The sequence below is a fragment of the Chaetomium tenue genome (assembly GCF_020726465.1).
Source record: "Chaetomium tenue strain MPI-SDFR-AT-0079 chromosome Unknown F5144scaffold_4, whole genome shotgun sequence".
NCBI lineage: Eukaryota > Fungi > Ascomycota > Sordariomycetes > Sordariales > Chaetomiaceae > Chaetomium > Chaetomium tenue.
The window spans coordinates 329,123-343,377 of NW_027117332.1; the positions used below are offsets into that span (position 1 = coordinate 329,123).

Consider the following 14,255-nt stretch of genomic DNA (forward strand, 5'->3'; position numbering starts at 1 on the left):
TGTCAACGGCTTCGATGTCGAACACCCTGATATCTAAGTTACTGGCTCAAGTTGACTGCGAATTATCGTCTCATATTCCGGCTTTTTTCCAATCATATTTTCCAGATACATCCATCTCGTCACTCCTGCCGATTTCACATTCCAGGGTGTAAAATTGAAGTGCCTCGGCATTCTCCCCTTCTCCTGGCGTACATGTTTGATGTCACGCGGATTAGTAGTCACACCTCTATGTCAGAAGCTGTAGTTGGGTGGATGGACACGTTTACAAACAAGGTCGGGCAACTATTCGTATGTGTGATATCATCCGAACAGCCGACAAAGACTCAAAATGCTTGCTTCCCCGCATTTAAGCATTGGCCATTTCGCAGAGATTCGGATGACCTCAACCTCAACCTACCTAAACACCATGTTCTTTGGCATGCTCCTGGTCGCGCCATGGTTGTTGCCACCGCCCGCTGGCGCACGCACTGTTAGCCCGGGGCCGATTTCCACTATTGCATTGCCGCAAACAAAAACAGCGGAGGATAGCCCCATCACCCCAGTTCCAACCTACGCTCTGGCGACATTCGACAGTCGCCTCAGCAGCCTGTCCGCAGCCCGAACCGCCTATCCGGGATGCACCTTTGTGGAAGAAGCTTCTCAAAAGCCAACGAAACAGCCTCTCCGAGTTACAGACGTAAACTCCCAAGTTTCACGGGCAGAAACCGAATCCAGTCGTTTCAACCTCAAAGGCGGCAACGCCGCGAGTCGGAGGACGAGACCGGTACAACCGACAATTTTCGAGGCATGAGCAATGGCGCACTCGAATATCCGGGCGCATCTCTGTTGCGAGAGAAATGTCGCTGGCGTGTCGAGAGACAGGATTCAGTCATACCATATCAAATGGCATCGTACTTGAACTTGTTTTAATCACGGCCGCTTGTCATCGCCTTATCACTCCAGGCAAGGTACATTAACATCTGTTTGTAAGGCTAAGTTGACTCATTTTGAGCTCCAGCTTCTCAATATTTGGTTGAGATCTTTTTAGCAATGCGGGAAAGACGGATGACTGGCAGGGACTTAGAGGACATATGATCATTGAGAGGGGAATTGGCACAGAGTTTTTGGGAAGACAGGAGACAACAATCCGGCCTGGGGTGCGAAAGGATGCTTATAATCACGGCCGGAACGACTCTCAATTCCCGTTGCTGGCTAGAGATGCGGTACGGAGCGTAGGTACGTAGATAAACATGACCACGGCCTCAGCGGTTACAAGAGAATGGTTTGTAACATGCAACAAATCCCTGCCATCCCGAGATACCAAGCTAGAATTGGTCGTTGTTCTCAATCGCATCGTTTAGCAGCAGAGCTTGGCGCCGCAAGTGTCGTAGCATCCCAGGACGCAGGAGCAGATCTGCGGGGCGGCCTCGGGGTTCGCGGCCGGCTGGGGCAGAGCCATGGCGCTGGCGACCAGCAGAGCGGCGGCGGTGAAGATGGTGGTGAACTGCATTGTGACCTGGAGGCTCTTGTAGTTAGATTACTTATGCTACCGTAGGTTTGGTGGCTGACTTAGAGAACAGGTGAATTTACCGGAGTGATCTTAAAGATGCGTGTGTGTGTGTGTGTGTTGGTGTCAAGGGAGCTTTAAGGAGGAAACAAGAACTGATCACAGAGTTGGTGGACGGGTGATTTATAGACTTGTTTCACCACGCCTCGTCTTCCTCTAGCCAGGCATTCCGATCCTCGGGCGCCTTCCTATCACTCTATGCCAGACAACAACCAAGGCTTCCCTCCCACAAGCCAAGCGTGAGCAATATAAACATGCAACGGAATCACCTGGTCTAGCAATCCTCTATGTAACAGCGGCGGTCTACAATTGGTCATTTTTTTCGAAAACGTTCAGACAAGGAGAAGCACGAGGGGCACAGACAGCGGTTAATATTCTAAGCGAGTCACAATAGGAGAAGATAGGAGGATATATTCTCAAAGGATTCGAAGGATTTCGAGGATCCGCACTCACCTGCAGTCAAGACTCCAACCAACTCTAACATTTTGAAGGAGTTTTGAAGTCCCGAGAGTCCGATGACATCCCGGTCCTCCCAATTCAGGTTTCTTCTCCGCGGATCAGAGTCTCTCAGTCACCACAGCCAATCAAAATGAATACACCATCAAGAATTCGTCCACGGAAGCGAGCCCTCCGCATGCATGGTGCGATTTCTATCACGAATACAACACCGTAGAGGTTTGGTGGTGGGGCCTGGTTCTTATTCCCGCCTCTCTTAACTCAAAGACCATTTCTAGTTTGTGACTGTGACTTCTGAACCCAACCCCCAAATCTCTCTTGTTCGTTGCATGACCGCATTTGACTTCGTCCTAAAATTGACAGCTTCGGCCGTCAGGGGTTAAGAATCAAAGGAGACGAGGGTGGGTGCTGTGAAAAATGACAACATCCTGCGCAAAATGACAACATCACGAAGCGGAAGCGTATAAACGTTAGAGGGTTGAAGAACGAATCAAGATAAGGGCAAAAACAGTTTACCTGCCGCTTGGCACCAACATTGTGGAAGTTACCTAGCAAGAGTTGGTATGGGTGTAGGTCAACAAGCGCTGAGGGGGATTTTGTAGCAGGACCGTAAAAGATTAGGAGCCACCGTGTATGTATCAACACCTTAAGCATGCTCGGGGCCATATCACACTGGTTCATGAGTACCATGAGCCTGTCACGAGTATTATGAACCTGCCACACAAATTCTAGGGTGGATGTGTTGATGTTTCTCTCCGTTTCCCTTTTTTTAACTTCTGTTTGTTTTCAGTTGTCCTGAGCTCTAGAATTACCGCTGTTAGATCTCGATAACCAAATCCCACAAGTTCAAAGGCAATAGGGGATTGCTTCTACCCTAAGAGACTGCCACCTATACCGGGGGAACTAACATTCATGCCGCTTTTGGGGTGGACATTCGTTGTGTATTGGGTAAATGAGCGCCGCTCCCTCGACTATTCGTTTATTGTCGCTTTGTAGTGATGGATACAAAGGGCCATATAGTCCTCAATGGGTAGTCTTAACACTACCAAATGACTCTTGAGTCGTTGCTAGCTTAATTATTATTCATACTCCGCTATGCCCTAGGGCGTGCCGGACCCTCTGCTATTTAGTGTACAGGAAAACCGTGCCCTCCCGGGCCGGGTGAAAAACCCCTACCAACAATCAAGGAACGATGCGTTCTGGTGAGTCTACGTATACAAAGAGAGGAGGCCTCCTGGCCTCCGAACGGGGGCGCTTCAGGCCGCCGTTTCCAGCTCGAGCCTCCTGGCCAAGCTGTACATCGGCAGCCTCCCCGAGTCCATCAGCCAGTCGAGGATCCTCCTCGCAAGCCGTGCAGTCTTGGGATTGATACCGTGTAGAACTGAGTAAAAGTCCCGTCGTGTCCGAATTCCAGTTCTCTCCCATCTTCGAGTCAACGGTGGGGCCAAACACCACACTACCAGGTGTTCGGCAGTCTCTCGTCCCTCGCCACACTCGCAGGCAGGCGTCAGAACCTCCGGGACTTCCCGTGTAAACAAGTAGTCCCGTAAGCCTATTGCTCCCGTCCGGATTTGAATGAGCAGTGAGCTTTTCGCCTTGCTGAGACCGTCATGCCTCCTTAGGGTTTCGTTCCGGAATAGCGTCTCCCGCTGATGGTCAAAGTCGTCCGCCGGCCTGGTGATTGCTCTGCCGTCCCGTTCCTTTAACCACCTCGCTCTCCAGGCCTCTTCTACTGCCTTGTCCGTGTCTATGGTTCCCCCCGTCCAGCGCATGATCGTGCCCGCGGCTCTCTCTACCGCCGTGGGCCCTTGAGGTCTCAAGGTTCGCGGTCGGCCCCTGTTGCCCCTCCTCGAGCTGAGTCTCTGCTGTATCTTGCGGCAGGCGGTAAGGACAACGCTCCCCGCCGTCTTTTTGCCGCCTTGGCCGTCGTCCAGATCGGGTTGTTGGAGTCGGTTTTCGAAATCTGCAAGCCGTTTGTTTAGGTATAAGTCCAACGGTGGTACCCACGTCTCTGTCTCGAGGTTACGGATGGGGGTAGACTTAAAGGCTCCCGCCACAATCCTCAGGCTCTTGTTCTGGGCCTTCCCGAGGGCCTTGGTGATGCCTTTCTTCACCGGTTCGCCTCCCACATCCGTGGGAATGTGGAACGACGATGCGCCATAGGCCAGCGCTGACCGGATGCACTTTGTGTACACTTCTCGCGCTTTGGCTAGCCCCAGTCCCCACGTCGATGCCGCTAGCCTCGACAGGGCATAGCTCTGGGTCCTCAGCTTCTTCTCCACCGCCGCAAGGTGGGCTTTCCAGTTGAGCTTCCGGTCCAGCCAGACTCCCAGGAACCTGGCAGACTCCTTCGGTCTGACGGGGCTGGTGCCTCCCCCTGGGTTAGTGAGTTCCAGCTGGTTTGTCCACTGCCGTCGTCCTTTGTTGAAATGGATCAGTTCGCTCTTTTCTGGGGCGAACTTCATCCCCCGACTGTCCGCCCATCGCATGCATGTTTCCCACGCCGCCTCCAGTTGCCGGACATTGGCCTCGGGGTTTCGACCAAATACCAGGAGGTTGGTGTCGTCCGCAAACCCCGTTATAGCCAAGTGTGGGTGCTCGTCTTGTAGCTGCTTGTATAATGAGGAAATGTAGAGAATGAAGAGAACAGGGGAAAGGGGTGAGCCTTGGGGGACCCCTGCCCGAATTGCCGTCGGTGCCGCCGTCTTGCCGTCGAAAAGAAGGGTGGCCTCTCGACCAGTCAACCAGTCTCTCGTCCAGAGGACCAGCCACCTCGGGTAGCCCATTTCTCGCAAAGTTGCTAGCAGTCGGGTGTGGTTGACCGTGTCAAAGGCTCCTGAGATGTCCAGTTGCAATAGGGACGCCGCACCCTTCTGTTTGCTAGCTTAATTACCTAATTATTGTTTGGCAGTGAGGTCGCCTTCCAGTCCAATATGAGTTGACCAAATTCAGATCTTTAGGTTTGAGAAAGTGGAAAGACCATGGAAGCAACCAAGGCTGAGTAACTTGAAGGTTACAAAGAAGATGTAAAGATTTCGCTAACACGGATTGTTGGTCTTGTGTCACTCCTCGTGGCAAGGAAAGCGGGGTGGGGGTGGCTCTCCACCACACTGTTGACTACATATATTGTTTGTTTGATAGTCCATCATATGCATGTAGTGGTCTTGGATTTCTCGCCTCAGTGCTATCAGCTATGTGATAATCAGGGCATATCTGCGCCCCAACTCCTGACCCCTGAAGAAATCAGGTCCCTAGAATCAGATCAACTCATGCGTAACGGATTCCGTTCCGCTCCAATCATCCGAACCGAAGCTGTAGCTGAGTGCCTCCATCTACGTTGGCTTGATAACCATCATATGAGGGCCGTGCGAAGTCTTTGCAATCTTCGGACACGGCAAGGGTATAGGGACCATATTGTTCCCTCCACAGCTGTACTATATAGGTATGTACCCACGATTGACAGACAACTGGTCGGGCGTGGCGCCGTTCTTCACCGGAGTTGGAACCTACCTAAAGGTGCTGCTCGACTTACTGCTTGCTTGATCAAAGTCGGGGTGAGGTCGGAACCCTCGAAATGCCAGTAAAGGGTGTGAAAAGTCACCTTCTTCCTATCAGTATCGTGGGTGGGAGCGTGGGATATTCGGCTCATTGAGATCATCAAGCCCATCACATTCGCGGGATGTCATCTTGTAACGCTCGACGATGGGTCTCCCTCAGCAAACCATCGCCATCCTTTTCTCCGGCTCGGCTTTTGGGAGACAGTAGAATCGAATATCGAATCTCAGCCTCTATTAGCCGTTTCCCCCAGCCGGGTTTCATCATCCGGACCGGCGGAGCGCGGGTGGCAAGTCTTCGACAGGCTGTATGGGAACGAGGACGTGAAGGCTGGCGTATAATGGGAAAGGAACCCCTCCGTTCCGTCATTTTCGACCCGGCCCGCAAGCGGGAGAGCCTGAATTACCCGTCATACTCCGCTAGCAGGGTTGGTTGGTGGTCTCGAACGGTGACTTTGTAGGAGGTATATTACTCGGATGGACGAAAATAACCCAGTATGCTCCGGTCGTTTTCCCGGCCGGAGCTCGCACTCGAGAGCCCTGGCCCCCTTCGGCCTAAGTTGTCTCCTCGGAGGCGGCCGGCGTGGGACCTTAGTCAGGTCGGCAACTATCAAAAACACATCACGGAAGCAACTGACTCGCTCGTCGTCCAACTAACGCGACTGTGAAGTTTAGCCAACCCCTTAACCCCCTCACCCAGGTAGTATTGCCGCCTCCGCACTATTCGAGTGCCGAAAGCTTGTCGCAAGGAAGACTTGTTGCGTCTTAGCTCGCGCTGGCACTGACGGAAACCGCCGTCGAGAAGCTTCTTCTTCTCCCACCTTCCTCGATGTGGTTACAGCAGATAATACAGCCTGAAATGTGCCGGCGCCACCGTTGCATCGAAGTACTCGGCACCTCCGCCAGTAACCGGGGGGGCCGAAGCAATCGTGAGCACGACATGGGCGAGTTTTGCAGTTCGGGCATCAAGGGGCTGTTGGTGGTTGAGAGTTGAGACGCCGAGTCCCGTCGAAGCGGGTCTGCACCGAAGCTAAGGGATGGACAATGTTACCTTGGGGTCCCCTTCATTCTAAAAGTGGGAATCTCGGACCCAGCAGTGCGGCAGTCGACCCGGTTCCAGCCAAGAGCGGCTTCTGTGTTCCGGGTTCTGGGGCCTGTCAGATCTCGGGAGATGCTTCAGGCTAAACCATGATACCATTTTATTGGTGCGCAAAATCTGGGGGTGCACCGAAACCCGGTCGTTGATAATAAAAGTAGCAGACAAACCTCAGGCCGCACGCTCCGAGGGAGAATGAGTTCGTTCATAAGGTGTCAAGGGTATCAACAACACCACGCCAGAGTGGGTGATGATGGCGCATTTAAACCGAGACAGGAATATGATCGACAATGTGCAAGGGGATCTACGGAAAGGATGGTGTGGCCCCGGAAACCGGGGCACTCCTGGTCAGTGGGCTGGCTACCGGGTAATGGGGTGATATGGAGGTGGACACGGAGAACCGCGAACACCAACATCATGAGCCGTCAGGAAGCCGAACGAGAAGCCGAACGAGCAGCCGAGCGGGCATGATACAACGGCCAGCGGAGGGTGGACAACAGTGCACGAGTGGGCCATGCTTGTCGGGAAACGACATATATAGCCCGTCACAATCACCCCTCGGTCTCTGTTTGTTTCTCATCACCATCCTCAGCAGCATCCAGCATCCAGTACTCGGAACCTGAACATTCTCGCTCCACCGTAAACATGGTCTCCTTCAAGACTCTCCTCGTTGGCGCTCTCGGTGCCGTCGGCGCCCTCGCCTTCCCCCTCAACACGACTGAGCTCAGCGAGGCCCACGCTCGTGGCGAGAATGTGACGGCGCTGCTCATGGCCCGTGGCGGCACCCCGAGCCAGACCGGTTACCACGGCGGCTACTACTTCTCGTTCTGGACCGACAACGGCGGCACCGTCAACTACTGGAACGGCGACAACGGCAACTACGGCGTCAACTGGCAAAACTGCGGCAACTTTGTCGGTGGCAAGGGCTGGTACGTAACATAAAAACCCACTCCTCCGCTGGCTGAATAGTGAGGGAAGCGTGAGGAAACTCAACGAAACTAACACACACATCCAGGAACCCGGGCGCGTCGCGGACGATCAACTACAGCGGGCAGTTCAACCCATCAGGCAACGGGTACCTGGCGGTGTACGGGTGGACGACGAACCCGCTGATCGAGTACTACATTGTGGAATCGTTCGGCACGTACGACCCGTCGTCGCAGGCGCAGAACCTGGGCACGAGCTACATCGACGGCAGCAACTACAAGATCGCCAAGACGACGCGCTACAACCAGCCCTCCATCCTCGGCACCTCCACCTTCGACCAGTTCTGGTCCGTCCGCGAGAACAAGCGCTCCAGCGGCAGCGTCAACGTCGGCGCCCACTTCTCCCGCTGGGCCCAGAGCGGCCTCCAGCTGGGCCAGCACAACTACCAGATCGTCGCCACCGAGGGCTACCAGAGCTCTGGTTCGTCCTCCATCACCGTCTGGTAGGCGGAGTAAAGTGATGGTTGAGGGGGGATCAGCCCCGGGCGGTACTGCGAACCGGATTCCTTGCCTAAGCGAGGGGGCTGAACAAGGGGTATCGGGGGGTTTTGGACGGGTGGGCCTGGCGGAGCTTACGATCGGGCCTTTCCGATCGTGCGAGGTTTCTCAGTTTCTTGTTTCTTCTTCGAGCTCCGGACCTCTGTACATAGTTACCCGCGGTTCTTTTTAGGTGTGTGTGTGGTGCACCAGCGTTGAACACCATAGGCCCGTATATACAACGGCTTTTGTTGTCCCCTATCATGCTTCTGCTCGTCATATCTTGTCCCGTCCCCCTTTTTATAAGTTGGACGACGCCATCCGGGCTCTGACAGCCTCCAAAGATTCTCGCCTGAAGTGGATGCCCTCGGCCTCCCCTGTTCCGCGATGGTTGGTTGATTTGAACGCATATGGTGTGGGAATCGGCATACAGAAGTGATTTGGATTCAAATGTTTTGTTGATTGGCTGACTATGGTAACTTGTGAACCTAAGCCGCGGCGGGGATGCAATGATGACCTCAAAATTGTGTATCAAAGCCAATCCCGGTCGCCGGCCAGGTTCCAAAGATATGATACACTGCAGCGATGTCGACGCGCGTGTTGAACATCGTCGGATGAGTTGCAACTGAGACGTTCGGTATCAAGGGGCACCCTTCTCGTCCTTGCTATGGTCCGCGGGTGGCCCGCCAGTCTTGCTGTCAAGTTTATTGTCTTTTTCTCTTTTTTCCTCCCCCCCTTTTAGGTTTCGGTGTTCAAAGTCCTCACTCCGCTGGTTGCGTATTACGCGTGGGTTGGGGTGGTCTAATGACGGTGTTAATCAATTTCCCAGGTCTCTGAATCATGGACGGCGTCGCTTGCCTTGTCGAGGCTTCAGAGACACTGATTACACATGGAGGGATTAGTTTCCTGGCGTGGTGAGATGGGGCGAGCAAGCCGGCAGTTGTTCGTAATTCGCCAACCGCTAGCGGCCTGATTCCTAAATATCGCGTTGTTGCCACGGAGATTAGCGCGTGAGTGCTTGGTGCGTACTTGGTTCGGAGATCAAGTGCCGATAAAGAAGTCGGCATCGTGTATGTTGAAAATGGAGTTGAATCCACGTGTTCGCTGCTGTGAACATTTAGCAGATGGCGCAAGGAGCTAACCTCAGGGTGTTCGCGCTCACCGCATCTTCGGGTCCCCAAGCGGCGCCCCATCCCGAGCCTTTCTTATCATGCGTTGCCTCGCCACCTTTCACAGCAAAAGACGGATCCCGGCCAGCTGCGTCCCGCAGAAGCAGCAGGCAGCGGTTTAATTCCTCTCCAACGACAGTCAACACTGACCGCTCTACTTCGGCGTCTGAAGCACCACGCTGAAGCGCCTGCACCTGACAAAGCAGCGCAGAGAACAGGATGTATCCCTTGACGTTCGTCTCTCCACACCGTACCCGCCGCTCAGTCCAACCGATAGAATACTTCACCGCCTCCAATAGCTCCAACCGCGGCGCGGCACCACTACCGATGCCCATTCCCACGGAGTTGCCCACATCCGCCTCGCTTCCGGGTTGCGCTGGGCGATCTGGTGGGTGGTCGATGTTCATACTTTGGCGAAAGGAGCGGTCTTCTTGGACTTGCCATAGAAGTTCGAGACAGATAGTCAGCACAGCTAGTGTCGGAACCGCCCGGAAGGCGCCGTATCCGCAGGTAGCAAGTCGGGTAAAGTCGTCAGACTGACTTGCCGTCCCAGAGTCCCCAGCAGGAGAACCAGTCGCAATAGCGCGGTAGAGTTTGAGCGATGTTTCGACACACATCTTGCGGGCGAAGTAGTAGGTTGGGTTATTGTGAGCGGACCATAACCAGGGATGATTCAGTGCCAGGAAGAAGCGGTGTACCATATGCTCCGCCAGGCGCAGCTGGAATAACGAGAGGCGCTTGGGAAGGATTCCGGCGGGGTCGTAAAATGGCTGGAAGGTAGCCGAGAGCGCCCGACAGGCGTTTGTCAACTCGGTGTTCCATTTTAAAGTTTCCTCGAAAGTGGCAGGCGAGCTGAAATGATTGACATATTGTGCAATGGCTAGCCGTACGGGGAATGACCGAAGAAGGGCGATTTGGACGGTGGTCTCGGTGAATGCGTTGGGAGGCCGAGGTATTGATGGAAATTTGGCGTGTTCAGCGAGTTGATCGTCATCATAGTTGGAGGGTGGGCGTGTGTCAAAGTCAGACAAGTTCAGGAGAGGCGGGGCCCCGGAATCCAAGCTGGATTGCAGCACGATTTCGAGGACGGATGCCCAAAGCCGTCTCCTCATTTCTGCGCTAAAAACGGACGTGTGAGGTAGGTTATCAGGGTCACGGTGGAGGCCGAGAAACATGGCCGTCCGCAACAATGAACCGGCACTTATCCAGACCATGTCACCCTCGATGCCGCATGTTTCCCTCGCCATGTGAAGCAAGCACATGACCTGCAGACCCGCGAAGCTGACCAAACTCTTCTCAGTGGGCGAGACGAGCCAGACTTGGGCTTCGCGTACCCATTGGATAGCCGAGCGGCGGAGCGCCACTACATCATCTTGGAAGCAGGCCCCAATGGCCATGCAAAGCTGGAGTTGCACCACAAACGCCGGGTCAGCGTTGGTTGGGTTGTCCCAGTATTCCTGACAACCCTGCCAGAAGGTGGGCCGATGAATAATCCTATAGACGCTCTCGAAGGTCCTAAAGTAGGCGTCTACTAGCTGAAGAGCGGCGTCCTTGGGAGGGATGGATTTTCCGAGCTGAGGGGGGGTTGACGACCAAGCTTTTGTCGACTGAATGGTGTTGCCTAGGTCTCGGCATCTTTGAAGAGTAAAATACGCCTCGGAGCTTTTATCGGATTCAATGCGCGCGGCGATATTGACAGCGAGAGGAAACTGTCGGACAGTCAGCCCGACAGCTCATGACATCAAACGCAGGGGGTGGCACATGCTCAAGCCAGTAATCAATGGCAACACTGACGGAGATGGGAATAGGGTGTTTCGCGATGGGGACGACGGCCGAATCGCTGAGGCATGGAGGAGCTTGAAAAGGGTGACCTACGAGCTTTTCCCCATTCACCAAGGAGTTCACTTTGGACGGCCGGGATGAGGGCCCAAGATCCGGGGATAACGTTTGGTGGGCCGAGCGGGCCGAAGGTGAGCCGTAATCTGGGCGTTTCAGTGCATCGGCGAGTTGCTGTTCCAGTTGCCGGACCCGCTCCGCCAGGGCCGTCGTGTTGCCGAGTGGGCCCGAGGTCCCGGCGCCGGGTTCGGCATGGTGCATTTGTGGCAGTGAGCGCGGACTGGCGGCTTGACGGGGCTCCGGGGTCTTGCCGTGCGGTGGCGCAGCACCAGAGCCGGAACCTGCACACGGGGGATTTGAGGTTGGGGGCGGCACCGGCAATGCCATGTCCCGGAAGGTGAAAGCCGAATTCGCGGCCGCTCGCTCGTCGGCTGACGTCGGGGACAGCTCGGGATGGTGATGGCCGGCGGCCGGGGCCGGGGATAATCGCCATAGCCGGGGTTTTGGGCGACGAGCTTCCTCGTAGGTGCAATTGACGATCTTAGACTTCATGCAACTGGCGCATGGCTCGTTGCGATCGCATCGAATTTTGCGCGTCCTGCACTGGATGCACGACAGCGCAGGCCGGTTACGCCGCCGGGGCTCTCCGTGTTTAAGGGTCCCCGGACTCCCAGCAGAAGCGGGCGTGGTTGGTGCCGGAACCGGTGCGGGTTGCGCAGCGTCCGTGACCATGTCCACGTCCATATCCGCACACCCGGCTTCGTCGAGAGTCGGTGTCCCGGTGGGGCCCCGGAAGGGCAGGCAAGGTCGAGCGCGATGGCGAGGGTTGTTGAAGGAACAAGAATCTTGAATTCGTCGGCTGGGGGAGGAACAGACCGGAGAAAACGGAAGAACGCGGTGCAATGGGAGAACCCACAAGGTCAAAGCCGAAGCAAGGTTTCCCGCGGCGCTCTGCGTTCCTTCCGTAAGGTCCAGTATGTGTAGGTAAGATATGTATGTATGTACAAGAAAAAGAAGGAAAGAACCTGGGTAGGAAGGTGCACGATTCCAGGGCGATCGCGTCAGTGCTCCTCGGTCCTGAGTTCCCCTTTGGCCGTCCCGGCGGGAGCAGCAGCAACAGCAGCAGGCAGGCACGGGAGGGACTAGCTGCAGCAACCCACTTTCCACGCTTCCAATTCCGCGGCTTTTCGTCCCAAGTGCGTGCTGGTGGGCTGCACCTGCCCACGAGGTTATTGGCTTCAGATCGGCATCTCGGGCGGAATGCGGGGGCTGGGAAAGCTAATCACCGACACTTGCCGTTTTTGGGCTAACGTCGGGCACAAAATTCCGGGTATTGGTTGAGTGTTTCGCGGGGAACGTTGCAGGTGGAAGTCACAAGCGGGCGGCGATTTTACCCAGAACCGAAGTAGTTTCGAAACATAAGAGGGTGGACAGGCACTGACGGGGTTACTTCAGCGCAGACCCAGGCCGTCGGGTGTTCTTGGAGCGTGTCAGCTGTCAGCGGGAGCAAAATCAATCCGCAAAACAGGGGCTGGCGCCGCTGACTTGCATGTGTTGCTTTTTTTGATCGGACAACGAGCTGCGGCACCATCTCAGTCCAAGCTCCCGTCTCGGAAGCACCCGCCCTTCGCACCTCGAGCCCCCAAATTCCCAACGGCGACGGCGCCCGGATTCGGTGCCAAGGCTGATTAGCGTCAGTGGGTCCATTATCTCCGCGGCCGGCCGGCTGGGAGACGCGGGATCAGGGGTTCCGAGGCAGGGTCCTTACTTTTGGGACTGCGGGAGGGTGAGGTGTGGGTGGGCAGACACTGCAGGTGCTTTGATCTCTGTCTGATTGATCTCTGATCGCACCAGGTAATTCCGAGGGATGTGTGTCCCAACTGGGTACCTAGCTACCGTGTCTGTTTTACTCGACGTTATGGCTGAACGGGGATGCTGCTTTCCATCTCGACGCAATTTGCCAACTAATTCGCAGTGTTTGCCCGAGTCAGTCTTCAGGGGTGCATACTTGGCCCTTATCTTCCCTCTGTACGGCAGATGCATGTACAGGTCATGGATATGCAGATGGGACAGCAGCAGTCCGATGCGATGCTACGGCGTTGTCGAGAAAATGATGATTTTGACACAGTACCAAACGGACTTTGGGGTGGGCACCCGATCCATCGCGGACTGTGTAACCTGTATCGGGTTCGGGGGAAAGCCCGGACTTGGGTCTTGCTGCGATCCTCGAAACGACGCAATCTGTGCAACGATGGAACCCATGGATCGATTGATCGATGGATTGATTGCTTGAGTTGAAAAAGACCCACACAGGGAGCTCGACAAAAAAAAAAGATGACTGCCTGTCCACTGTGCCCGCTAATTGTTGCCAAATCGGATACTTGACAGGGTTATCTTACCCTTACCCATGCTCCCATGATTTGACGAAAGATGTGCTGGAACATGATGGACATATCCCATCACAGTAACTATGTAGGTGCCTGCTTACCTAGCCAACGTCACTCTTTGGTCGGCTCGTATCCCCAACTCGTCCAGACTACCACACTGCAGCCTGCCGGGATTTTCGGAGATAAAAAGACAGATTTCCCACCGCCACGGTGTTCCACAACCACTCCCCCACCCAAGTCCGGGCCGCTCCAGGGCATCCGGTTCGTTCCTGCGGGAGGCTCGGGCTGACTTTTGCAGGGCGTTTTGGGACAATCCCGAGCGTCCCCGATTGTTGAGTGCGTTCTGAGAGCAGTCCCGAAGTACATACATCCAGAGATACACTACCTAACGTAGTACCCTCGTTCGCCCTGTTTACTGTGTCGGGACAGCCACATGGTACATATAGATTGCTTGGTGCGTTATTGCGCCGAAACCGCCTCTGCGCCGAAACACCCCGGGCAGCACAGGAGGGCAAAGTGATTCGCCCGTCCGACTGTGCGGTTCTTTTGACTTGCTGGCGCGAGGGGTTTGTGACAATTAGTTGGCACAAGCAACAACTCAAGGCCCTAGCCTAGTAAATAAACAACAACCTCCTCATATTTTCACCACATTGGTTGGTACCGCACCCGGTCAAGTATTAGGTTTCTCCGAGGAAGCGTGGGCGTTTGCGGTTATTATCTGGCACATACATGCATACATGGGGGACCA

The 14,255-nt window shown here is 55.0% G+C and overlaps 6 protein-coding genes across 6 annotated transcripts; 3 read left to right on the forward strand and 3 right to left on the reverse strand.

The window, feature by feature from the left end:
* Positions 1 to 375: 375 nt before the first annotated feature.
* On the forward strand, positions 376 to 1,018 carry F5144DRAFT_570694 (uncharacterized protein; the record flags this gene model as incomplete). Its single annotated transcript, XM_066788790.1, has 2 exons — positions 376 to 947; positions 998 to 1,018. A coding segment is annotated over one exon (415 nt), but the record flags the coding sequence as incomplete, so codon positions are not given.
* Positions 1,019 to 6,104: 5,086 nt separating this feature from the next.
* On the reverse strand, positions 6,105 to 6,564 carry F5144DRAFT_570698 (uncharacterized protein). The gene has a single exon (XM_066788791.1). The coding sequence runs from the start codon at positions 6,520 to 6,522 to the stop codon at positions 6,322 to 6,324; it is 201 nt and encodes a 66-aa protein (XP_066642466.1). The 5' UTR covers positions 6,523 to 6,564; the 3' UTR covers positions 6,105 to 6,321.
* Positions 6,565 to 7,210: 646 nt separating this feature from the next.
* F5144DRAFT_215113 (glycosyl hydrolases family 11-domain-containing protein) lies at positions 7,211 to 8,187 on the forward strand. The gene is made up of 2 exons (XM_066783085.1): positions 7,211 to 7,581; positions 7,668 to 8,187. Exons 1-2 carry the CDS (start codon positions 7,298 to 7,300, stop codon positions 8,083 to 8,085), a joined length of 702 nt encoding a protein of 233 aa, XP_066642467.1. The 5' UTR covers positions 7,211 to 7,297; the 3' UTR covers positions 8,086 to 8,187.
* A 587-nt stretch (positions 8,188 to 8,774) lies between these two features.
* F5144DRAFT_215181 (uncharacterized protein) lies at positions 8,775 to 11,989 on the reverse strand. Its single transcript, XM_066783088.1, has 4 exons — positions 11,046 to 11,989; positions 9,278 to 10,993; positions 8,974 to 9,222; positions 8,775 to 8,916 (listed from the first exon to the last, which is right to left on the reverse strand). Exons 1-3 carry the CDS (start codon positions 11,862 to 11,864, stop codon positions 9,157 to 9,159), a joined length of 2,601 nt encoding a protein of 866 aa, XP_066642468.1. The 5' UTR covers positions 11,865 to 11,989; the 3' UTR covers positions 8,775 to 8,916; positions 8,974 to 9,156.
* A 481-nt stretch (positions 11,990 to 12,470) lies between these two features.
* On the reverse strand, positions 12,471 to 12,849 carry F5144DRAFT_215141 (uncharacterized protein). The gene has a single exon (XM_066783087.1). The coding sequence runs from the start codon at positions 12,709 to 12,711 to the stop codon at positions 12,511 to 12,513; it is 201 nt and encodes a 66-aa protein (XP_066642469.1). The 5' UTR covers positions 12,712 to 12,849; the 3' UTR covers positions 12,471 to 12,510.
* F5144DRAFT_215140 (uncharacterized protein) lies at positions 12,850 to 13,627 on the forward strand. The gene has a single exon (XM_066783086.1). The coding sequence runs from the start codon at positions 12,988 to 12,990 to the stop codon at positions 13,411 to 13,413; it is 426 nt and encodes a 141-aa protein (XP_066642470.1). The 5' UTR covers positions 12,850 to 12,987; the 3' UTR covers positions 13,414 to 13,627.
* Positions 13,628 to 14,255: the final 628 nt, after the last annotated feature.